The sequence below is a fragment of the Elephas maximus genome, chromosome 2, assembly GCF_024166365.1.
Source record: "Elephas maximus indicus isolate mEleMax1 chromosome 2, mEleMax1 primary haplotype, whole genome shotgun sequence".
Classification (NCBI taxonomy): Eukaryota; Metazoa; Chordata; class Mammalia; order Proboscidea; family Elephantidae; genus Elephas; species Elephas maximus.
The window spans coordinates 160,159,778-160,186,880 of NC_064820.1; the positions used below are offsets into that span (position 1 = coordinate 160,159,778).

Consider the following 27,103-nt stretch of genomic DNA (forward strand, 5'->3'; position numbering starts at 1 on the left):
CATAGCAACCCTATAGGACAGAGTCTCCCTCAAAGAGATCCATGAAACAATAACAACTTATAAAAAAAGATCAATCTCCCAAAGCCTACTCTTCAGACAGGGATTGGACTGGACGATGGGATAGAAAAATGATACTGGTGAAGAGTGAGCTTCTTGGATCAAGTAGACACATGAGACTATGTTAGCATCTCCTCTCTGGTGGGGAGATGGGGGGGCAGAGAGGGTCAGAAGCTGGCCGAATGGACACGAAAAGAGAGAGTGGAGGGAAAACTCTATGGGGCAGTTCTGCTTGTCCTATAGGGTCACTATGAGTCGGAATCGACTCAACGGCAATGGGTTTCTTCATTTTGTTTTATATTGGGTAGATGGCGACTGGGAAGTGTGTAACAGTATGAGGTGAGAGAGGAAGACAGAAGGTGAGGGAAAGGGTGGAGAGTTAAATCTTCATCTTCCACAGTAAGAATGGCTGATGCCTAAAACTGAAGTAAAAAAAAAAATTGTACTACAAGCATTTAGATTAGAGATTTGTAAGAGATGGAGGTCAACACTAAAAGAAACAACTAAGATGGTTGAAAGTGGTCTGTTCCAAGGAAGAAGTTTTGGCAGAATAGGGGAGAATGAAGAAGAAACTGCTTTTTTTGTAGTAAGTTTTACAGAACCATTGTCTCTCTGCATTATGGGCATATTTAACTGATAAAAATGAAAGTTTAATTCAAAAAGTTAAATAGCTAAATAGAAGTGATACCAAAAACAGAGGGGGGAAAGAAAAGGATGAAAGTAAAAAGCAAAGCATCACAGTATCTCAAATGGCCACTGCCAGAATGCATCATTAAAGCTCTCTGCATGTGTTTTGCACATGTCAGTTTTAGTACACCACCTACATGAACATTACAGGTGGGATGGTAATTTAAATGAATTGCTGAATAGGCAGCCTATTATCTGCCACAAAATTACATATTTAATATAGTTCCAGGTTCTATCATAGAACTCCCTGCTAATAACACACACTGTAAAGTTTATTAACTAATAGCTCTAGTCCTCAAACGGCCTTCAGAGGCTAGCCTATCACATACCATGTCAATCATCTTTTTCTGAATAGTCTTCTTGGCATCTTGGACCTTCTGTCCTTTAAATTCATCTACCAGCATTACCTAAAAGGATGAAAAAAAAAAAAAAAACAGGGGGAAAAACACACAAAATAATTAAAATTTGCTTTGAGCACATCCCCAAATTTTATCTAACTAAAATTTACTTCTACCCACCCAACCCAGATATTTTTAGTGTGAAATGTATTACATTTCTTATGTAACTTTTTATTTTAGTAAAGCTCGGACAACTAATACTCGTAACACACTGCCTTTGTTTTAGTATAGCTGGGATAGCTATCATAAGCATGATTAGGGAGAAATCCTTCCTACTCTTCAGGTTTCCATGTGGAGAATTCTACTACCAAACAGCATCCTATGCTACAGAGAAATCTTTCATAAAAGGAAGAGTCAATTGATGCAGCAAACTTCATTGTTATTGTATTTTAAGAAATTGCCACAGCCACCCCAACCTTCAGCAATCACCACCCTGGTCAGTCACAGCCATCAACAGCGAGGCAAGACCCTCCACCAACAAAAAGATTACAACTCACTGAAGGCTCAGATGATGGTTAGCAAGTATTTGCAATGAAGTATTTTTTACTGGGCTGAGGGCTCTCGGGGCCATGATCTCACGGAACATCTGGCTCAATTGGCATAACACAATTTATAAAGAAAATGTTCTACATTCTACTTTGGAGAGTAGTGCCTGGGGTTTTAAAAGCTTGCTGGTAGCCATTTAAGATACTACACTGACCTCATCCCGTCTGGGGCAAAGGAGAAAGGAGGAAGCCAAAGACACAACCAACTGCTCTGACAGGGGTTACAATACAAGGTCCTGCAAGCAGCTGGAGAAAAATGTAGAATAAAATTCTAATGCACAAAAAATAAAAAAGACCAGACTTACTGGTCTGACAGAAGCTGGAGAAACCCTGAGATTATGGCCCCCAAACACCCTTATAGCTCAGTAATGAAGTCACTCCTGAGGTTCACACTTCAGCCAAAGATTAGACAGGCCCATAAAACAAAACAAGACTAAATGGGCAAGGATGAGAAGGCGGGGGAGACAGGAAAACTGGTAATGCGGAACCCAAAGTCGAGAAGGAGAGAGTGTTGACATATAGTGGGATTGGCAACCAATGTCACAAAATAAGATGTGTATTCATTGTTTCATCAGACACTTGTTTGCTCTGTAAACCTTCATCTAAAGTACAATAAAAATAAAGTATTTTTTAACTAAGGTATATACATTTTTTTTTTCAGACATAATGCTATTGCACACTTAATAGGCTACATCACACACACCACCCATTGCCGTCGCATCAATTACGACTCACAGCGCCCCTACAGAACAGAGTAGAACTGCCCCACAGAGTTTCCAAGGAGCGTCTGGTGGATGCGAACTGCTGACCTTTTGGTTAGCAGTTGTAGTTCTTAACCACTATGCCACCAGGGTTTCCAATAGACTACAGTATAATAAACTATAGTATTGTATAAACATAAATTTTATATGCACTGGGAAACCAAAAAATTCATGTGATCACTTTATTGCAGTATTCGTTTTCTGGAACAAAACCCACAATACCTCTAAGGTATACCTGTATATGCAGCTCAGCCCCATTTAGGCTTCTCATTCCAAGAGTATTCTACTTTGCTTGCCCATGTATAAATTTGGTCCTTATGGTCGGTAATTTTAAACTACCCTTTTATAGAATGGGCAAACATAACAAGGGCAACAATTTTGCCCATCGTTGCCAGAAATCTAAGCTAAAATCTTCTTCCAGCTTTCTTAATGAGGCTGATGTTTCGGTCTCCATCTATCTGATTCCTGTGTCTCTCTCAAACAGTTTCTATCTTAGGTGAAGAAGACATGTTCTTTCTCAACCCTCCAATCCACTAATACACCAAAATGTTTCATATCTACTTAATTAATCATTATGAAACTATATTTTTTAAATCATGGTGTAATGATTAAGAACACAAATCCTGGAGCCAAGCTGCCTAGTTTTGAATTGCAGCTCTGCTGTTTACCATCTGGCTAATCTTGGGTAAGTTATTTAATAATCTCTTCATGCCTCAATTTCCTCTGTGTAAAATGGGAATAAGAGTACCTACTTCACAGGGTTATTTTAAGAATTTAAAAAGTTAATATATAAGTTATAGATAAGCGGTAGCTTTTATTATCACTCAAAATGTACGTCACTCAAAAAATAAGACCTATAACAAATTCTTGGTTATTGGGAAAAATGAAGGTAAAGGTAAAACATAAAGTGCATTCTCATTTGGGTCCTTAAAAATCTCGCTTTCAAGAGTGGGGTCTGAGGTCTTGAACACTAGCAAGCAGCCATCTAAGATGCAGCAATTGGTCTCAACCCACCTGGAACAGAGGAGAATGAAGAACCCCAAACACACAAGGTAATCATAAGCCTAAGAGACAGAAAGGGTCACATAAACCAGAGGCTACATCAAACTGAAACCAGAAGAGCTAGGTGGTGCCCCGCTACAATCGACGACTGTTCAGGCACAGAACACAATAGAGAACGCCTGAGGGAGCAGGAGAGCAGTGGGATGCAGACCTCAAATTCTCGCAAAAAGACCAGACTTAATGGTATGACTGAGACTAGAAGGACCCCAGAGGTCACAGTCCCCAGATCTTCTGTTAGCCCAAAACAGGAACCATTCCCAAAGCCAACTCTTCAGACAGGGACTGGACTGGACTGTGCGATAGAAAATGATTCTGATGAAGACTGAGCTTCTAGAATCAAGTAGACACATGAGACTATGTGTGCAGCTCCTGTCTGGAGAGGAGATGAGAAGGCAGAGAGGGTCAGAAGCTGGCCAAATGGACATGAAAAGAGAGAGTGTAGGGAAGGAGTGTGCTGTCTCATTAGAGGGAGAGCAACTAGGAGTATACAACAAGGTGTATATAAGTTTTTGTATGAGAGACTGACTTGGTTTCTAAACTTTCACTTAAAGCACAATAAAAATTTAAAAAAATAAAAATCTTCCTTTCAGTGGAATACTCCCAAACTCATTCTATGAAGCCAGCACATCCCTGATACCAAAAGCAGCTAAAGACACCACAAAAAAAAAGAAAATTACAAACCTACATCCCTTATGAACTTAGATGCAAAAATCCAAAACAAAATTCTAGCCAATAGAATTCAACAATATATCAAAAAATAATTCACCATGACCAAGTGGGATTTATACCAGGTATGCAGGGATGGTTTGATATAAGAGAAACAATATAATCTACCATATAAATAAAACGAAAGACAAGAATCACATAATCTTATCAATTGATGCAGAAAGGGCATTTGACAAAGTCCAACACCCATTCGTGATAAAAACTCTCAGCAAAATAGGAATTGAAGGAAAATTCCTCAACATAACAAAGGGCATCTACACAAAGCCAACAGCCAACATCATTCTAAATGGAGAGAGCCTAAAAGCATTTCCCTTGAGAACGGGAACCAGACAAGGATGCCCTTTATCACCGCTCTAATTCAACATTATGCTAGAGGTCCTAGCCAGAGCAATTAGGCTAGACAAAGAAATAAAGGGCATCTGGATTGGCAAGGAAGAAGTCAAATTATCTCTATTTGCAGATGACATGATCTTATTACACAGAAAACCGTAAGGAATCCTCCAGAAAACTACTGAAACTAATAGAAGAGTCCAGCAGAGTCTCAGGTTACAAGAGAAACATACAAAAATCACTTGGATTCCTCTACATCAACAAAAAGAACATCGAAGAGGAAATAACCAAATCAATACCATTCACAGTAGGCCCCAAGAAGATAAAATACTTAGGAATAAATCTTACCAAAGATGTAAAAGACCTATACAAAGAAAACTACAAAGTACTAGTGCAAGAAACTAACAGGGACCTACATAAGTGGAAAAACATACCTTGCTCATGGATAGGAAGACTTAACATAGTAAAAATGTCTATTCTACCAAAAGCCATCTATATATACAATTCACTTCCAATCCAAATTCCAGTGACATTTTTTAATGTGATGGAGAAACAAATCACCAACTTCAAATAGAAGGGAAAGAAGTCCCGGATAAGTAAAGCATTACTGAAAAAGAAGAACAAAGTGGAAGGCCTCACTCTACCTGATTTTAGAACATATTATACAGCCACAGTAGTCAAAACATCCTGGTACTGGTACAACATCAGGCACATAGACCAATGGAACAGAATTGAGAACCCAGATATAAATAAATCCATCCACATATGAGCAGCTGATATTTGACAAAGGCCCAGTGTCAGTTAATTGGGGAAAAAGATAGTCTTTTTAACAAACGGTGCTGGCATAATTGGATATCCATTTGCAAAAAAATGAAACAGGATCCATACCTCACACCATGCACAAAAACTAACTCCAAGTGGATCAAAGACCTAAACATAAAGACTAAAACGATAAAGATCATGGAAGAAAAAATAGGGACAACCCTAGGAGCCCTAATACAAGGCATAAACAGAATACAAAACATTACTAAAAATGATGAGAAGAAACCAGATAACTGGGAGCTCCTAAAAATCAAACATCTATGCTCATCTGAAGACCTCACCAAAAGAGTAAAAAGACCACCTACAGACTGGGAAAGAATTTTCAGCTATGACATCTCAGACCAGCGCCTGATCTCTAAAATCTACATGATTCTGTTAAAACTCAACCACAAAAAGACAAACAACCCAATCAAAAAGTGGACAAAGGATATGAACACGCACTTCACTAAAGAAGATATTCAGGCAGCTAACAGATACATGAGAAAATGCTCTCGGTCATTAGCCATTAGAGAAATGCAAATTAAAACTACGATGAGATTCCATCTCACTCCAACAAAAAAAAAAACACAAGGCTGGCATTAATCCAAAAAACACAAAATAATAAATGTTGGAGAGGCTGCGGAGAGATTGGAACTCTTATACACTGCTGGTGGGAATGGAAAATGGTACAACCACTTTGGAAATCTATCTGGCATTTTCTTAAAAAGTTAGAAATAGAACTACCATACAACCCAGAAATCCCACTCCTCGGAATATACCCTAGAGAAATAAGAGCCTTCGCACAAACAGATATATGCACACCCATGTTTATTGCAGCTCTGTTTACAATAGTAAAAAGCTGGAAGCAACCAAGGTGTCCATCAACGGATGAATGGGTAAATAAATTGTGGTATATTCACACAATGGAATACTACGCATTGATAAAGAACAGTGATGAATCTGTGAAACATTTCATAACATGGAGGAACCTGGAAGGCATTATGCTGAGCGAAATTAGTCAGAGGCAAAAGGACAAATATTGTATAAGACCACTATTATAAGATCTTGATAAACAGTATAAACTGAGAAGAACACATTCTTTTGTGGTTATGAGGGGGGGAGGGAGGAAGGGTGGGAGAGGGTTATTTACTGATTAGTTAGTAGATAAGAACTACTTTAGGTGAAGGGAAGGACAATACTCAATACAGGGAAGGTCAGCTTAATTGGACTGGATCAAAAGCAAAGAAGTTTCCGGGATAAACTGAATGCTTCGAAGGTCAGTGGAGCAAGGGCAGGGGTTTGGGGACTATGGCTTAAAAAAAAATTAAGGGGACTTCTAAGTCAATTGGCAAAATAAATTCTATTATGAAAACATTCTGCATCCCACTTTGAAGTGTGGTGTCTGGGGTCTTAAATGCTAACAAGTGGCCATCTAAGATGCATCAATGGGTCTGAACCCACCTGGATCAAAGGAGAATGAAGAACACCAAGGTCACACGATAACTATGAGCCCAAGACATAGAAAGGGCCACATGAACCAGAGACTTACATCATCCTGAGACCAGAAGAACTAGATGGTGCCCGGCCACAATCGATGACTGCCCTGACAGGGAGCACAACAGAGAACCCCTGAGGGAGTAGATCAGTGGGATGCAGACCCCAAATTCTCATAAAAAGACCATACTTAATGGTCTGACTGAGACTAGAGGAATCCCGGTGGTCATGGTCCCCAAACCTTCTGTTGGCCCAGGACAGGAACCATTTCTGAAGACAACTCATCACACATGGAAGGGACTGGACAATGGGTTGGAGAGAGATGCTGATGGAAAGTGAGCTACTTGTATCGGGTGGACACTTGAGACCGTGTTGGCGTCTCCTGTCTGGAGGGGAGATGGGAGGGTAGAGAGGGTTAGAAACTGGCAAAACGGTCACGAAAGGAGAGACTGGAGGGAGGGAGCAGGCTGACTCATTAGGGGGAGAGTAAATGGGAGTATGTAGTAAGGTGTATATAGGCTTATGTGTGACAGACTTACTTGATTTGTAAACTTTCACTTAAAGCACAATAAAAATTATTTTAAACAAAAATTCTAGCCAATAGAATTCAACAATATATCAAAAAAATAATTCACCATGACCAAGTGGGATTTATACCAGGTATGATGGTTCGATATAAGAAAAACAATATAATCCATCATATAAATAAAACGAAAGACAAGAATCACATGATCTTATTAATTGAAGCAGAAAAGGCAGTTGACAAAGTTTGACACCAATTCATAGTAAAAACTCTCAGCGAAATAGGAATCGAAGGAAAATTCCTCAGCATACTAAAGGGCATTTATACAAAGTCCAGGAAGATAAAATACTTAGAAATAAACCTTACCAGAGATGTAAAAGACCTATACAAATAAAACTACAAGACACTACTGCAAGAAACCAAAAGAGACCTACATAAGTGGAAAAACATACCTTGCTCATGGATAGGAAGACTTAACATTGTAAAAATGTCTATTCTACCAAAGCCATCTATAGATAAAATGCAATTCCAATCCAAACTCCAACAACATCTTTTAATGAGATGGAGAAATAAATCGACTTCATATGGAAGGGAAAGAGGTCCCGGATAAGTAAAGTATTACTGAAAAAGAAGAACGTGGGAGGCCTCACACTACCTGATTTTAGAACATATTATACAGCCACTGTGTCAAAACAGCCCGCCACTGGTTCAGCAACAGACACATAGACCAATGGAACAGAATTGAGAATCCAGACATAAATCCATCCACATTTGAGCAGCTGATATTTGACAAAGGCCCCAAAACAGCTAAATGAGGAAAAGACAGTCTCTTTAACAAATGGTGCTGGCATACCTAATATCCATCTGCAAAAAAATGAAACCTCACTCCATGCACAAAAACGAACTCAAAATGGATCAAAGACCTAAATATAAAATTTAAAACAATAAAGATCATGGAAGAAAAAATAGGGACAATGTTAGGAGCCCTAACACATGGCATAAACAGTGTACAAAACATTACTAACAATGCACAAATACCGGAAGAGAAACTAGATAACTGGGAGCTCCTAAAAATCAAACACCTATGCTCATCCAAAGACTTCATCCAAAGAGTAAAACGATTACCTACAGACAGGTAAAAAGTTTTTAGCTATGACATTTCTGATCAGCATCTGATCTCTAAAATCTACATGATACTGCAAAAACTCAACAACAAAAAGACAAATAACCCAATTAAAAAATGGGCGAAGGATATGAACAGGTACTTCAATAAAGAAGACACTCAAAGAGACAGAAAGGGCCACATGAACCAGAGGCTACATCACCCTGAGACCAGAAGAACTAGACGGTGCCTAGCTACAACCGATGACTGCCCTGACAGGGAACAAAACAGAGAACCCCTGAGGGAGCAGGAGAGCAGTGGGATGCAGACCCCAAATTCTCATAAAAAGACCAGACTTAATGGTCTGACTGAGACTGGAAGGACCCCAGTGGTCATGGCCCCCAGGCCTTCTGTTGGCCCAGGATAGGAGCCATTCCCGAAGCCAACTCTTCAGAAATGGATTGGACTGGACAATGGGTTGGAGAACGATGCTGGTGAAGAGTGAGTTTCTTGGATCAGGTGGACACTTGAAACTATGTTGGCATCTCCTGACTAGAGGGGAGATGAGAGGGTAGAGGGGGTTAGAAGCTGGAGAAACGGACACAAAAAGAGAGAGTGGAGGGAAGGAGCAGGCTGTCTCATTAGCGGGAGAGTAATTGGGAGTATGTAGCAAGGTGTATATAAGTTTTTATGTGAGAGACTGACTTGATTTGTAAACTTTCACTTAAAGCACAATAAAAGTTATAAAAAAAAAAAAAAGGAAGACATGAGGAAATGCTCACAATCATTAGCCGTTAGAGAAATGCAAATCAATACTACAATGAGATTCCATCTCACTCCAACAAGGCTTGCATTAATCCAAAAAACATAAAATAATAAATGTTGGAGAGGTTGTAGAGAGGCTGGAACACTTATACACTGCTGGTGGGAATGTAAAATGGTACAACCACTTTGGAAATTGATCTGGCACTTTCTGAAAACACTAGAAATAGAATTACCGTATGATCCAGCAATCCCACTCCTTGGAATACATCCTAGAGAAATAAGAGCCTTTACATGAACAGATATATGCACACCCATGTTCACTGAAGCACTGTTTACAATAGCAAAAAGTTGGAAGCAACCAAGGCGTCCATCAGTGGATGAATGGATAAATTATGGTATATTCACACAATGGAATACTACACATCAATAAAGAATAATTATGAATCCATGAAACATTACATAACATGGACAAATCTGGAAGACATTATGCAGAGTGAAATTAGTCAATTGCAAAAGGACAAATATTGTATAAGACCACTATTATAAGAACTGGAGAAATAGTTTAAATAGAGAAGAAAATATTCTTTGATGGTTACGAGAGGGGCAAGAGAGGGAGGGAGGGAGAGCGGTCTTCACTAAAAAAAAAAAAAAAAAATTAGATAGTAGATGAGTTTTATTTTAGGTGAAGGGAAAGACAACATACAATACAGAAGAGGTCAACACAACTGGACTAAACCAAAAGCAAAGAAGTTTCCCAAATAAACTGAGCGCTTCGAAGGCCAGCGAAGCAGGGACAGAGGTTTGGGGACCATGGCTTCAGGGGACATCTAAGTCAACTGGCATAATAAAATCTATTAAGAAAACATTCTGCATCCCACTTTGGAGAGTGGCATCTGGGGTCTTAAATGCTAGCAAGCGGCCATCTAAGATGCATCAATGGATCTCAACCCACCTGGAGTAAGGAAGAATGAAGAAAACCAAAGACACAAGGTAATTATAAGCCTAAGAGACAGAAAGGACCACACAAACCAGAGACTACATCAGCCTAAGATAGAAGAACTAGATGGTGCCCGGCCTCAACTGATGACTGACCTGACAGGCAACACAACAGAAAACCCCTGAGGGAGGACAGCAGTGAGATGCAGACCCCAAATACTCATAAAAAGACCAGACTTAATGATCAGACTGGGACTAGAAGGATCCCGGAGGTCATGGTCCCCAGACCTTCTGTTGGCCCAAGGCAGGAACCACTCCCGGAGCCAACTCTTTGGACATGGATTGGACTGGAATATGGGATAGAAAATGTTACTGGTGAAGAATTGGCTTCTTGGATCAAGTAGACACATGAGACTGTGTTGGCATCTCCTGTCTGGAGGGGAGATGAGAAGGCAGAGGGGGCCAGAAGCTGCCCAAATGGACACAAGAGAGAGAGTGGAAGGAGGGAGTGTGCTGCCTCATCAGGGGGAGAGCAATTAGGAGTGTACAGCAAGGTGTGTATAAATTTTTGTGTGAGAGACTGACTTGTAAACTTTCACTTAAAGCACAATAAAAATTAATTAAAAAAAAAGTGCTGAGGTAAAGATCCCTTTATGTTTAAGGACAGTAGATTAACTTTTGAGGAAATCACCTTTTCTTACTTGAAAGACAAAACAGCACATCAAGGAAAAATATACTAATCGATGACTTTCTAAAATAAAGCATGATCATTAATACTGAAAAAAAAGAAAATGTTATAAATCATGGCCTAAAATTAAATGAAAGCAATCAAAATTACTTACGCCTTCATAAAACCCTTTTAGATATAATTTCTCCTTTGCTTCTGTAAGTTTTTCTCGGTCATTCTGGCTCTGAATTTTTAATTCATCACAAATGGTTACAGCAGAAAGATTTCCAAAACCTGGGATTTCAATGAGTGGCACCTGCAGAGAACAGTGATGTCAGGAACTTATTCACACTGAATGAAGACAAAAATGGCACTATGGGGCACATAGTGCTTTTGGCTCTACTGTCCAATGAAGTCAGTTCAGATTTTATTTATCGTTATGGGAGTACCATGCATTAGCTAACTAAAGGTGACTAGCTTCCAGATGTGCATTTGTCCTCCCCCTCTCCAGAGTAACCACCTAGACTCTGGGCACATCAGCATCAACAAACCCCACAGTGTCCCTCCCCTACCTCACACCACACAAATAACCTCCCCAGCTCTCAACCCTCCACTGACATATAGTTAACGAAATAAGTAATGTTGGAGTAGCAAAATGATGCAAACAACTAGTTAGGGGGATACTTTGGTTTATAGTAAGTCTTCTGGATTCTTCATAAAACTTATAACCTAGTAATTTTTTCCTTCTGTATTACTGCTACTACCATCAGCAGACACAAACGCCACACTGGCATTTGTCTGGCTTCCCAATTCACTTCTCAGGCTTCAGGTTAAAAAGTATAACAGGTCCCGGATATCTCTGTCTCATCGCACTCAGCACCGAGCCCCCTTGTGGCTCCATCTGGAAGAAATCATTTCTAGTTTTTTGGGCCCTGGCCCCCAAGTTTTCCACCTCTATCCTGAGCAGCTGAGTATCAGATGAAGAGAGGGTGTGTGGAGAACCTGAGGATACAGCTTTTCATCCCCACTGGGAATGCAGAGGGACATTTCAGGAGGGTAAGGCAAGTAAGTGGCCCTACTTGGCCAAGGAGGAAAAATAAAAATCCAGAATATTTTCTTGGCCCCTAGAATGAGGCCTCAAGAAGGTGTCAGATGAGAGAGGAGGGGCAATGGTTAGGCACTATCATAAAAACTTAAGAAACATAAAACAGGTGTATGGAATTCTGTTAAGGTTATTTTGGTTGAAAATAAACATTAATGAGTAATATGGCAATATTTTGTCTTTAAGAAACCAGGACGTTGGCCAAACTAGCAAAATAAGCTACTACAAAATTAGTAAGCTAAAAAGCTATTTGTTTTAGAACTGCAGGTGCCAGGTACAAAGAAAATGCTTATTGTCAGCTTTTCTCTTGCTCTTACCTGCCACAGCAGATGTCAAATTAGAGTAGGTAAATCCTTAAACTCCCCCTCTTATTTTCATACTCCTCCAATTATTAAATTTTGTTACAGGGAAAACACTTTGGCTCTTTTTTCTCTGATAAACACAAGGATGTGCATATCCTGAATCATCTATGCACTCACCGGTTCAAATGGCAAAACCATGTCATCTCTAATTCCGTACTTTGCCCTTAAGGCCTTAAATAAAAAAAAAAAAAAAAAAAATCACTAATTAGCACTAATAGTCAACACTTCATTGGTATAATCATCAAAAGATGTAAATTTCCAAACTTCCATTATGCTATGTTCTCTATTCTATACAGAGAGTAATTTTTTCAACTTTATCAAATAGCTTAAGAAGAGATCCATGACCTTTAGAAACTCAGTATCTTAAGCTACAGTGAATGGCTTAAACAATAAAACTGAACCGCCAAAAGCAAAAATTCACAGACATACATACAAATTACTTTAAATAAGGCCCATATTCTAGGTTGCAATAAGAATGTCAATGTCAGAAAACTTTTTCAAAAGTTCTATGAAACATATTCAAAATACAAAAGACCATAAAACATATAAACATCAAGAAATAGGTGCGAGATAGCAGTTTAAAGGTAAATACATGGCTTTTTAGCCTAGTTCCATTGTGTAGTTCAACGGTGCCTCAGCAACAAGGCGAGGAAGATGAAATGAGATTGTGAAAATCAAATACTCACTTGCTTTTTCTTCAAGTCTCTGAGAGCGGCAATATCATCAGGAGAGTCAGAAGGAACACTTGTGACCACACCAGTGCCTTATAAAAGAAAATGTGCAATTAACAAATAAAACCAGAATGTGATTTTACCAAAATATTTCTAGAAATAACTCTTTACCTTTATCCTCCTTAATGGTGAGCATTGGGAGAACATAGATCACCTTATAGGATGTTAAAGGTGCGGAAAGAGAGGCACCAAGAATTTCCTGCGTAAGAAAAAGAACAGCATATAAAGTGAAGAAACCTATTTTGTAACCATTAAAATTTAAAGCAATGTTAATATTTTAAGCCCTGATAAACTAATAATCAAAAATATAAGAATTACAGCCAAATTCATTCTTCTATATCTACTAGAATAAAAATAATTTTAAATAATTATAATACCCAAATCTGGCAAGGTTATGATGAAATTAGTATACTAATGTCATTGCTTGTGACATTGTAATCTTTGAGGAAAACAATTATAGAAATTCACAGCAAGAGCCACAAAAATGTTCACACTACTCAGACCCAGCAATGCAACCCCAGAAATTTATCTCAAAGGGAAAATTTTTTTTCCCTTTGAGATAAAGTCTGTCCACTGCTGTGTCACTATACTAACGAAACCTGGAAATGACTAAAACTTACAGTGACAGAAAAATGATTTAGTACAATATACTATATCAGCAACATGTAATACCATATAGCCATTTCAAACGGTAATTATAAAGACTAGACAGAAAGATGTGACAATACTAGACCCAATTTCTCAAAAGGCAACAAACAGCTGCAGTTGGAAAACACTTTAATTCCACACAGTTCCTGCCCATCCCACTTTATTCATCTATGTAAGCATCCTTTCTAGAATTTACAATCACGTGAGTGAAGGCTAAATACCCTAACAGTCTTAAAGGCTGAAAGCAATTTAAACCATCCATTTTCCTCACTCCAGAATTTGCTTAGATTAATGTGGAGAGAAATTGCATGAAAACGAGAAAATACTGTTCCCAAGAACTTCTCAGACACAACTCCAACAGCAGAAACTAATGAGATGTGGCAGCACTACTTATAACAAAAAAAGACAGGAAACAATTTAAATATCCATTAACAGGGCATGTTTAAACAAGTTGTGGTACAGCCACACAATGGAATATCATGTCGATGTGAAAAAATAAGAATGAAGAAGCTTTTTATATACTGATAAAGTGATTGCCAAGACATAATTATGTAAAAAAGAAAGCAAAGTTCAGAACTGTATGTATAAAGTATATTGCCATGTGTAGAAAAAGGGGGGGATATATACATATGTATGTATTTGCTTGTATATACATGAAACATTTCTGGAAGGATACATACGACACTAATATTACTCCGTTTGGAAAGGAACTGAGAGACTAAAGAAAAGGGGTAAGAGGGAGACTTTGCACCATTATATCCTTTTGTAACTGTTTAATTTTGAAACTTATGAATTAGAACAATGTAAAAAATAAATTCACTAAGGAAATGATTCATAAAACTTTAAAAAGGAATTGAGATGGTGCTTTATTCAAGTTTTTCTTTTAAAAGGTTATTTATTAAGATACCAAAGATCGGCATTTACTAAAGGGAATAAAACACTCACAAACAATGATAATAAAGTAGATAAACCATAAGGATAAAAGTTTTGTGACTGTCCAGATTAAATTAATATCAACCAAGACTTTCTTTTCAGGAAAAAAGAAGCTGCATTACACACCAGGAGTGAAGGTTGATAGTGTTCAAAAAGTAATATAACGTCTAATGTAGCTATTAAATCTCTTGGGGGAGGACTGTTTATTTTTTCAACCAGATATTTACTGAGTTGAAACAAAGTATGCAAATGCAATTTTTGTGATATACAATGAATACTACACAGCAATATTGAAAAAAAGAAAGAACGAGCAAGCCCAACACCCAACATATATGAATCTCACAGACATAATGTGGAGGTAAAGAGGCCAGAGGCAAAAGGGTACATTCTGTATAACTTCATTATATGAAGTTCAAGAACAAGGAATCTTTTGTGACTGAAGTCAGAGTAATGCTACTTTTGGAGGAGAGGGGTGAGTACTGACTATGAAATGGGTAGGAGAAAGCCTTCCAGAGAGCTGGAAATTATCTTATTTGGGTGATAGTTACACAAGTGTCTACACATATGAAAACGCATCAAAATACTTATGATTTGCACACTGTACTGCACATATGCCTCAATTTAAAAGCTATAAAAAGTACAATTTCTCAAGCATTGTTGTTCAAATTTTCCTCTAAATTTATGCACCAAAATGAAATCTGCTACCCAACTTACCTCTCCCATTAATTCCTTAACAACAGGCACCACTCCATTGTCTTTGGTAAAGCCCTGGTATGCCATATTCCTGGCAGCTCTTTGAGTACAGATGAATATATCACCAGTCACTGTCTCAAACCCAATATACTTCATATCAGGGCGAACCCAACAGTTTGTCTGTCCAAACATGGTCTCAGGCCTGAGAGTAGCAGCTACCAAGAAGATATTTTTCCCTTTCAGTCCACTAAGAAGAAAGAAATGCATATTTACGTTAAAAAAAAGTTATGGATTCTACCACAACTACCTGACAGTTCAGAAAAGATTAAGCAATAACTGATAAACCTACCTTAATTTGGATGGGTACGGTTCAAGCACTTTCAATTTGATTAAAGTATATTCTTGAGGTCCCACACCCTAAACAAACAAACAGCAAAAATTTTTTGAGGGAAAAAAGACTTGCAATAGCCTACTAATCTATGTGAGAGATCTGATTCAAATTTCAAAAACGGTTTCTTGCATTGCTAGGATCATTCTTTCTCCCAATGAAGAGTCTGCCGGCGGTCTGCTGACCACATCCAGAAGAAGTCTAGTTTGTAAGGAGTGACTCGGTGATCAGCCAAAACAATACCTAAAGCCTTGGCACAGTAAATCAGTGACAAGATAAGATAGACACCAATCCTGTCACCCAGGCAGGTCCCACAGGCATACATTGGTCCAGGAGTCAGATGATGTGCATTCTAAACCTAGCTTGGCCCCTCACTAAGGGCTTGACCTGAGGGAATCACAATCACTAAGCCTTCCCTCCCTCATCTGTAAAATAACTATGCTGTGTCTCCCACAGTATAGCTCTGAGGGACGCGTAAGATGATAGGAAAATGCTTTGAAAAACTATAAAACACTATCGAAATTTGGGATATTGCTACCGTAGGCTATATTAAAACTTCACTGGGCCTTCTAAATCTCTCAAATCTATCAAAAATTTGATCAACCCTCATTTCTATTAGACAGGTTACATCAGGATTGAAGGCTGACTTTCAAAAGTTAACCACACTTAGTCACTACACTAAAAATAGACTCAAAGGTGGCATAAAGAATGGTAAACTCATAGGTGCTCATAAGTTCAGATCCTGGCTTTGTCACCGACTTACTATGCCAAAGCTTTTGGCTTTTGGCAAATTGAATATTACAGGGAATAATGCTACTTATGTGTCCTGCTGGAATGTAAGTGAACTGACATCATACATGGCTAGAAGTGCTTTGGAAATAAGTAGGCAAGTGATCAAAACAAGTGTAGATAAATGGAATCTGTACATCAGTTAGCCACATCTCATTTATTATCTTTCCCCACACTCTCTTTTCAGAGCAATGTATTCTCCAGATGGTGCTTCTCAAATTTTAGCATACATATGAATCACACTGAGAGAATCACAGGAGACAAAGATTCCTCGACCCCACCTCTAGAACTTCTGACTCAGTTTTGAGGCGAGCCTCAAGAATCTGCTTTTTAACAAATTCCCTGGATATAGTAATACAGTTGGTCCATGGACTACTTTTGGGGTAGCAAGGTCCTAGACAAAATGCAGGAAACTATAATGATATTCTGTCTCTCTCTTCACACCCACCAGAGTATCATGATTTCACACCTCAGCACTGGAATGGAGTTATTTTTAGGTTTCTGATTTTTTTTCTTAATATTTGCATTTTATACATTTTTTTAAATTGTACTTTAAATGAAGCTTTACAGAACAAACTAGCTTCTCATTAAGCAGTTAGTGCACATATTGTTTTATGACACCGGTTAACAACCTCATGACATGTCAACACCCCCCTTTCTCAACCTTGCGTTCCCTATTTCCAGCTTTCTCGTCCCCTCCTGCCTTCTAGTCCTTGCCCCTGGGCTGGTGTGCTTCTTTAGTGTCATTTTGTTTTATGGACCTGTCCAATATTTAGCTGAAGGGTGATCCTCAGGAGTGTCTTCATTACTGAGCTAAGAGTGTCCGGGGCCATACTCTGAGGGTTTCTGCACTCTCTGTCAGGCCAGTAAGTCTGGTCTTTTTTTGGTCAGTTAGAATTTTGTTCTACATTTTTCTCCAGCTCTGTCTAGAACCCTCTATTGTGATCCCTGTCAAAGTAGTCAGTGGTAGTAGCCGGCCACCATCTAGTTGTACTGAACTCAGACTGGTGAAGGCCATAGGAGTTGTGGTCCATCAGTCCTTTGGACTAGTCTTTTCCTTGCGTCTTTAGTTTTCTTCATTCTCCCTTGCTCCCAAAGGGGTGAGACCAGTGGAGTATCTTAGGTGGCCGCTCACAGGCTTTTAAGATCCTAGATGCTACTCACCAAAATAGAATGTAGAACATTTTCTTTATAAACTATGTTATGCCAAATGAGCTAGATGCTCCCCGAGACCATGTTTGATCTATTTCTTAAAGTCTTTGGCCACATTATGGTTTATTCTAATAGCTACTCTACATCACAAATAATTACCTCTCCAGTTTGTCTGTCATGATCCATACAAGGCTGTCCATCTTTTGGAGAATAAATGGTATAACTAAAAAAATAAACAAATATTGTTATAATATCCATGTTATCACAACATATTTTCATGTGTTACTCCTAACGTCTTACAAGTGTTTCTTCTAAAACTTCGAACTTTGCAAATATCTACATCTATTATTTCTGCTTTTATGGGCAGTTCTATTGTCAACCTAGTTATTTAATGAAGGCTTTCTGCCTTCACCAAAGCTTTGTGGTATGAAACAAAAGAACATAAAATATAAATTCACTTATAAAATGCAAATAAATGCAAATAGCTTTTGTTTAATCCATGTACTCAAGGAAAAAATCACAATTCACAGAAAAAAAGTATAAACTAAAATGCAAACAATATGATTACTTTTCTGCTTGACTGGGAATACTGAACAGAATCTTTAGTAAGATCATAACAGCCAACATTCCCATTCTCCCCGGTTCTATCTGTCGCAGACACTAAGCAGCTCAGAGAAATTAAGACACTGGCAAGAGAAAAAGGGTACAAGAGAATAAAAAAGAAAAAAAATCTTAAGAGAAAGGAAAATGAGAAAAGTAGGCTACAGGGCACTGAAGTATAACGCAGGAACTACATGGTGTTTGCTTTTTTATAATGAAGGACAACAAACTCACCGCTTCCCAAATTTAACTTTGTTTCTTTCTTTTAATGTCAAAAACTGCCACCTGACAAATGAATCATAGTAAGGATTAACATCAGTGGTGATGAAAGAACGACGCCAGTCTACCTACAGAAGAAAAAAGGAGAAGTCAATTTTTGAGAAATATACAAAGTTTCTATAAGAATTCTTATGAATCATTTTATTTATTCTTCTCTTTATATTCCAACTAGAAATGTGTCAACTATTAGAATAAAAATTTTATAGTTGCACTGATTAAATATATAATCTTGCAATTATTACATGAGTTTGTGTTTAATTTTTTTATATATTAACATACATGCAGGAAATGTAATAAATTAAGAAGGAGCATTTAATACCTTTAAAAATAACACTGAATATTCAAGTTAAACTTTGCCTTCATTATATTCTTTGAATGGAATTCCTTTCTACTAATTGCTATCGTATGCATTCCAATATAACAAATATTAAAGCACTTCATTGCTTACATCGAGGCCTATAAGGTTCTAATGTAACAATACAATATCCAGTCATTAGTGGACAACAGGTGAAATATACTATTTGAAATTAAGAGCTGATTCAAGTCTCATATAATCATACAAGTATACATGCTTTCTTCACATTTTCATATATGGGGCAGGGGGGGTGAAGGGGCATACCTTCAAACCCATTCTCTTCAGGTCCTGAATAGCCAGTGGTGGAAAATAATCCAGCCAATGTTCTGCCTCAGAAAATTTTACTATCTCTTCATCAGATAGACCAAGGGATCTCATAATGCCCCACTGATACTTAGACGATCCAGCTTTAGCAGCAGCTTTACTCTGAAAACAACCAGAAAAACTCCATCAAAGAACAACGAAATGTTTCTTTCAAAACATATCTCAAGAAAGCACTTACCTTCATAGAAAGACCATCACTTTTTTTTTTACTTTTTTTGTGATTGCTAATTTTAAATTTTTATCTTCAGTTCTCCATATAATAGTAGACTGTAACTGACCATTATCAATTTTGCAAGAACTAGCTATACCCGATAATCTCACTCTACCACATTCTCAATCTCCTAATAGATGTTTGAGAGAGGAGGTTTCTTTGATTTTTTCTTTTTTTCAAAAGCCATTAAACAAGAAAATGGTCATCACAAATTATCTACTTATATGGTCCTAATCCCCATGGTGAAACCCTAGTGGCATAGCAATTGAGTGCTACAGCTGCTAACCAAGACGTCAGCAGTTCAAACCCAACGGGCGCTCCTTGGAAATTCCATGGGGCAGTTCTACTCTGTCGTACAGGGTCGCTATGAGTCAGAATCAACTTGACGGCACTGGGTTTGGTTTGTTAGTTTTTTTTTAACACCCATGGAAGCAGGAGTCAAGAAATCAAATGACACATTGCATTGGGCAAATCTGCTGCAAAAGACCTCTTTAAAGGGTTCAAAAGCAAAGGTCACTTTGAGGACTAAGATGTACCTGAGTCAAGCCATGGAGTTTTCAATCATCCAATATGCAGGCAAAAGCTGGACAATGAACAAGGAACACCAAAGAAGAACTGATGCTTTTGGATTACAGTGCTGGCAAAGAATACTGAATAAGCCATAGACTGCCAGAAGAATGAACAGGTCTGTTTTGGAAAAAGTACAGCTAGAATGCTCCTTAGAAGCAAGGATGGCGAGACCTCATGTCACATACTTTGGGCATGTTATCAGAAGGGACCAGTCCCTGGAGAAGGACATTGTGCTTGGTAAGTTAAAGGGTCACCAAAAAAGAGGAAGACGCTCAATGAGATGGACTGTAACAGTGGCTGCAACAACAGGTGTAGGATCAGGCAGTGTTTCATTTTGTTGTTCATAGGGTAACTATGTGTCAGAGCCAACTCAACAGCACCTAACAACAAAAACAACAGTCCTGACAAGTAATAACTATTTGGAGAATAAAAACACCAAACATCCAAATAATGGTTTACGGCACTAGTTTTTACCATCAGAACTGCCTATGAAGCTTTCTACTTACCAATTTTTAATCATTTATTAAAACATAACACATGTACATGACACAAAATTTAAAAGGACCAAAACAGTATACAGTAAAAACACCCACTCTGAAGGGGGTGAGAAAGAAAGGAGCTGACTTAAGTCACTCTGGAAAATAGTTATGTTAACTAGATACTAAAGACAAAAAGAACTACACACAAACATTGTACTTTAGTTGGTAAAATTGCTTCTCCCGGGGTATAGCTTAGCAATACTGAAACTACTAGTAGACTAGGATTGAACAAATAAATAAACATACTATTGATAATAAGGGCCAGGTTTTTCACTGTTAGAGAAAGTCACAAATAAGCAAAGAGTGAATGCTATAATGAGCTCCACAACGCTAAAATGGAGCCAGGGGTATCAGTATAAATAAAATAGATACAGATAAATACAGAAATCATACAGGCACTTGTTAACAGACATACATATATTTCCTTCTTTCCACTGAGAAAACCTAGAAGCAGTGATACCCTGTAGCTATGAGCATACTTAACACTCAGATCTTAGTTCTAAATACCATTCTTTAATAAAAGGAACAAGGGCTCCTTGGGGAACTGGTTGATTCCAGGGCTGAGACAGGAGAAATACAAGATAAGCCTGGAATATCTTGTGGTATCAGAGAGTAAGAAACTCTTAAGAAAAAAAAAAGATAGAGGCATGTCAATGGACATAAGAGCCAACCTAAGAGTTCCCGATGGCCAAAGCTGGAACAATTTGAGCAATAACAAAAAAAATAAATTTAAAAATCCAATAGTATTGGACTCTAACCCAAAGAATAAAATATATTGTTTAAAAAAGATTAAATAAATAAGTAAATGGGAGAGAAAGAATAAACTATTTCCTTCAGAAGAATTCCAAATAATAAAAATAGAAGAAATGAGGAAAATAGAGAATCAAAAACACGGTAATGCTTGCTGCAGGAAAGATCACTGATGAATACTAAAATTAGTCAGCAAATATTTTAAAAGAAACAGGATATTATTTCCACAACCTCAAAGTATGTCTCTCAAAATATGTACTAACTACAAAGGGAAAAACGAAATCCTTACAGTGGAGAAACCCGGCAGACACTAATATAACTAAATCAAGGTTAACATCACCAGTAATAAGACATATCAACATCAAGTATTCCCTGATATGATACATTGAGAAAGACATATCACCTCTCTGGTATTCTTCTTGAAAAATCAGTAACTTCAATCTAATCATAAGAAACATTAGACAAACCCAAACTGAAGGACATTCTATAAATTATCTGACCAATACTTTACAAAAGCATCAAGTTATGGAAGGCAATGAAAGACAGAGGAATTGTCTGTCAACACATCAGAGGAAACTAAGGAAGACAAGACAACTAAATGCAATGTGAAATCCTGGATGAGACTTTAGAACAGAATAGGGACATCAGTGAAAAAACTGGTGAAATTCGAATAAAGTCTGTAGTTTAGTAAATAGTATCATACTCATTGTAATTTCTTAGTTTTGATGACTGTTCAATGGTAATGTAAGACGTCTGGAGAAAGATGTGGCAGTCTGCTTCCGTAAAGATTACAGCCTAGCAAATTCTATGGGGCAGTTCTACTCTGTCCTATGAGTCAGAATCGACTCCACGGCAATAGGTGTTTTTTTTTTTTTTTTTACATAAATGTAAGATGTAACAGTAGGGAAACTGGGGGAAGATTATAAGGGAATTCTCTATCTCGTACCTCTTATGTAAATCTAAAATTATTTCACAGGTAAAAGGAAAAAAGAGAACAATCAAAAAATGAGGAAGGTAAACTTTTGCTTAAAGCACAATAAAAATTATTTTAAAAAATGAGAAAGGTAGTTTTTTCCTTTGGCACTTTTTAAAACTTACAAGTGCCTTTTGTGTGCCAGACACCATGCTAGTGCTGGGAATGTACAAGTAAATCTGATAAAAATAAACATAAAACTTCCACCAACGTAAGTATCAACAATTATCAAACCTTTTTTCCTTTAGCTTTATCCTTAATTATTATATCTTCTGTTTTAACACTGATTTCTTCTTCTTCCTCTTCTTCATCTGGAAATTCAGGGGGGCAACCATACAGCTCTGTTTCTCTTTTCAACTTATCAGCACATGCCTGCAAAACGACATTAAAGACACTGAAGTTCAAAATTCAAGGTAGGGACAAATTGAGTTCTTGTTGTTTCTATGGCCAACTACAATGGACATGAATTTTTCTGAAGTGCATCTATACCTATGTGGATCATAATAAAAACTTAAATGATATAAATCACTTCTTTCAAAATTCACTGTTTTATAAATTAATACTTTACCTTACTTACTCACCAAGCATTTATTCAACACCCAAAGTGCCCAATGTAATATACTGCATGTTAGGTATTAGAAGAAGCATGAAGATATACCAGATGTAATTTGTCATCATTTTGAATAACAACATTCATATTAATAATAGTATTTTTCAATTTAAAGGCCACTGTCACATATACTCTATTAGTTGCTATCACAAGCCTGCTAGGTAGAAACGACAAATATTAAGTTAGAAAACAGACAGTGAGAGATGAAGTGATTAATCCAAGGTTATAAATTAATAAACTGCAGAACTACCACACAAACTTGGGCTTTCCCCAGCTCACTTCAATTTACCATGAGTCCATAATCAAAAACAAAGATGACATCAAGGAGACAGTGTTAAAGTTATGAGAAGAATACAAATATAGAATTGTGAATTTAAAAGGGAGGGGTTCTCCTGTGTAGAAGAATTTCACTTAATAAATTAGGAAAGAATTAACTAGAATGTCACCATGTTGCAGCCACTAAAACAGGTTAGGGTTGTTGTTGTTGTTATTGTTGTTGTTGTTGGGTGCCATCAAGTCTACTCTAACTCATAGCAACCTTGTGAATAACCGAAGCACTGCCCAGTCCTGCATCGTATTCATGATCATTGAAGGACACTAAAACCACTGAGTTATTGGGTGACAGGATACTCATAGGCTTTCAAAGTAGCACCCCACAGACTGCTTTTTAATTACAAAGGGAAAAAAGTACCTTTAAGATGAAGAAATCTGGCAAGTATTACCTTAACCAAGTGATCAAATTGAATATCATTAAAATGGGAAACAATGTTAATATATGCCTTTCGATCCACTACAGTAAGAAGTTCACACCTCACCAATGTAGTATTCTTGCCAAAATGTTTAACCCAAATCTAAGAAAGAAACAATCAGAAAATTCAGATTATGGGACATTCTACAAAACAACTGTCCTAGATTCTTCAAGGAAACCCTGGTGGTGTAGTGGTTAAGTGCTACACCTGCTAACTAAAAAGTGGGCAGTTCAAATCCACCAGGTGCTCCTTGAAAACGCTATGGGGCAGATCTACTCTGTCCTCTAGGGTCACTATCAGTCGGAGTTGACTCGAAGGCAATGGGTTTTTTAGACTCTTCAAAAAGTATCACTGTCGAGACAAATAACTAAAAGGTACTTAAGGGAACTGATAACCAAATGCAGTGTGTTATCCACAAAGTAAAAATCAGCTAGAAGGGACATTTGGGGTCAACTAGAAAAAAATAAATATAGATTACATTATATAAAGATGATAATAGGACACCAGTGTTAAAATTTCTTGGAAGGGAAAATAGGAATGAGATTATGTAAAAGAATACCCTATTCTCAGGAGATATACGCTCAAGAATATAGACATAACATGTCATGATGTCTATAACTTACTCTCAAAGGGTTTATAGAAGTGTGTGCGTGTTATGTGTGTGCGCATGAACATGCACGCATGCGTGCTTTGAGATACAACTAAAGCAGATGTAACAAATGTTAATATTTGGTAACTATCAGTAAAGGGTATATGGATATTCATTTTACTCTTCTTTCACCTTTTCTCTAGGTTTGACATTTTTCAAAATAAAAGGTTAGAAAATAAAAAAGAAATGGAAGTTTACATTCTCTAACTTTATTATATTTAGGGAATCCTTTCAACTCTATTTTTCTGACTTATTCTTTATCAGAAATTATATGAACTTATGACAAATGAAGACATTTGCAAAAATGATCAAAATATAATACAACTGCTTGCTACTTTATGCCAACATCGTATATATGTCATAAATGCACATATTATTCTGCATTAACTCTAATATTACATGTTAGTAATCATAAACCAATTCTAAACAGACGTGAATATACAATGTAACAAATGTTGTAACAAATGTAACTCATCGCAACCCTGCTGGACAGAGCAGAACTGCCCCATAGGGTTTCCAAGAAGTGGCTGGTGGATTTGAACTGCTGACCTTTAGGTTAGCAGCCAAACTCTTAACCACTGCACCACCAGGGCTCCAATGTAACCAATAGACATCAAAATTACTTAGAAATCACTCAGAACTTAAAGAGTGCCCTTTATGTAAGCACTTCTTCAAACGTTGCTTTAAATAACTTTCAGTATAAAAAATTCAGTGGTGCGCAGTTCAGAGCTCAGCTGCTAACCAAAAGGTTGGCAGTTGAAATTCATCAGCCGCTCCTTGGAAACCCTATGGGGCAGTTCTGCTCTGCCCTATAGAATTGCTATAAGTCTTAATCAACTCAACAGCAACGGGTTTGGTTTTGGTTACAGAACAGTTTAACGTAATATAGCAGTGTTTGAAATTTCTATTTGAAGCTCTGGAATTAAATATTACAATTTGCTCTAAGCTAAAAAGAGTAGAAACCAAGCCCAAAAGCAATCTTACCTTAATAGGCATTCCAGTACAGTGTAAGCCAAAAGGAAACAGACAAGTTTTTCCTTTCAATCTCTGGTATCCTACTGCAAACTACAGGAAGAAAATTAAATTTAAATTATAAAATACTAGACAAATACAAAATGCTGACTTCTCACAATGAACATTAGTTTAGTTTTCCTTTTCACATCTTCCTTTAGATGACCAGCTAGATTTTACAGTCATTCCAAAATACCAACCCACTATCCGTTTTTTCTGGCTTTATACCAAAGACATATGAACACACACACACACACATGCTCAGACCTCTGCATACATATATATAGATGACATGAAAATTAAATATAAAAATTTTATTAATTAAATATTTAAAACTACATTTAAAATTCCTTAATTCTAAGTTCCCCTAACAGAAAATAAATTATATAGATGCCATTTTCTTCAAAACCATTTTTATTAAAGGGCTTCCATTCCATTATATCAAACATAGAAGGAGCTTTACCTCACATTTGGATAAAGAAAACGTGTGTCCCAAATGAAGGCGTCCATTCATATATGGATATGGGAAGGTTACAAAGTACTTTTCCTTGCTGCAAAGCCATCATGTAAAAAAGAATAGAAAATAAAATTTTTATAATGAGGGGGTATAGTGGAGGGAATGTGTGATATGAATAACTACTTTAAAATTTAGTTATTTAAAATACATTTAAATTTATAAATCCAGAAATTAAAAGCACTCTGAAATTAAAACATTTTTTATTTAGAAAGAACAAGACATTTATAGATAAGAAACAAATATCTTTGTAGCAAACACTGGCAATTTGACTTAAAACATTTAAGACTGACGTACCAAAAAAATTTTTTTTTTAGATAACCAGATACTCTTAGGGATCTGGATCAATTTAGTGTTTTCCTGATTAAATAAGATTTGTTTTCACTAGATATATGTAAAGCAATTCAAAGCCCCTCAGGTAAAATAAAACATCCTCACTCTTACATGATATGCAGTAAATTAATTTAACAAAATACTTTTTAAAAACTTTATTTATATTTTTTCTTATGAATCCAGTGTATTTAATTACACACACAAATTAGGAAGTCTAATAAGCTAACACCTGTGGGTGCACCATCCAACTTAGGAACACACTGAACACACCTATGCACTCCTCTCCACTCTCCCACCAGGGATAAACACCATCCCTACATTTGCTTTCATCATTTCCTTGCTTTATAATAGTTTATACATGTTTGTACCCTTAAACAATACACCATTTAGTTTCACTTTCTTATGAGCTTTATGAAAAAAAAACTATGCTTCCTATGTTGTTGTTAGTTGCTGTCGAGCAAATTCCAATGCATAGTGACTCCTGCAATTTGCTCGTTTCATTCAACATGTTTCTAAGTTTCTTCAGTGTTGTTGCATGTGTAGGTCACTCTTTTTCACTGAACAAAGCAGCTTTTCCACTTTGCTTTCAGTTACTTTAAATTACCTTTTAATCCAACTTTAGTTAACAAAAATTCTGGAACCAAATAAAAGCTTCAAATTAGAGTTTAACACCAAAACCCATTAAAAAAAAACCCATTGCCGGCAAGTCAATTCCAACCAGAGGCTTGTATTACATCAAACTCTTTTGCTCTTAAAAAAGATTCTTTCCGTTAGAGTGTAGCTTAGTAGCAAAGAGGATGGACTTTGGAATCACGAACTCCTTAGAACAAGTCCAGAAAAACCCAAAAAACCAAACCCATTGCCATCAAGTCAATTCCGACTCATAGCAACCCTATAGGACAGAGTTTCCAAGGAGCGCCTGGCGGATTTGAACTGCCGACCCTTTGGTTAGCAGCCTTATCACTTAACCAATAGGCCACCAGG

General features: G+C 37.2%; 1 protein-coding gene across 1 annotated transcript in view; it reads right to left on the reverse strand.

Annotated features, from left to right (window-relative positions):
• Positions 1-27,103, reverse strand: part of LARS1 (leucyl-tRNA synthetase 1) — a 91,667-nt gene that overhangs the window by 40,950 nt on the left and 23,614 nt on the right. The window contains exons 3-15 of the mRNA XM_049873986.1: positions 25,736-25,823; positions 25,246-25,326; positions 22,488-22,625; positions 19,151-19,312; positions 18,487-18,599; positions 17,812-17,875; positions 15,673-15,740; positions 15,345-15,570; positions 13,161-13,248; positions 13,005-13,081; positions 12,436-12,489; positions 11,030-11,170; positions 1,074-1,151 (exon numbers count right to left, since the gene is read on the reverse strand). Of these exons, the coding sequence (XP_049729943.1) occupies positions 1,074-1,151; positions 11,030-11,170; positions 12,436-12,489; positions 13,005-13,081; positions 13,161-13,248; positions 15,345-15,570; positions 15,673-15,740; positions 17,812-17,875; positions 18,487-18,599; positions 19,151-19,312; positions 22,488-22,625; positions 25,246-25,326; positions 25,736-25,823 (1,378 nt within the window). The remainder of the gene's footprint in view (positions 1-1,073; positions 1,152-11,029; positions 11,171-12,435; positions 12,490-13,004; positions 13,082-13,160; positions 13,249-15,344; positions 15,571-15,672; positions 15,741-17,811; positions 17,876-18,486; positions 18,600-19,150; positions 19,313-22,487; positions 22,626-25,245; positions 25,327-25,735; positions 25,824-27,103) is intronic.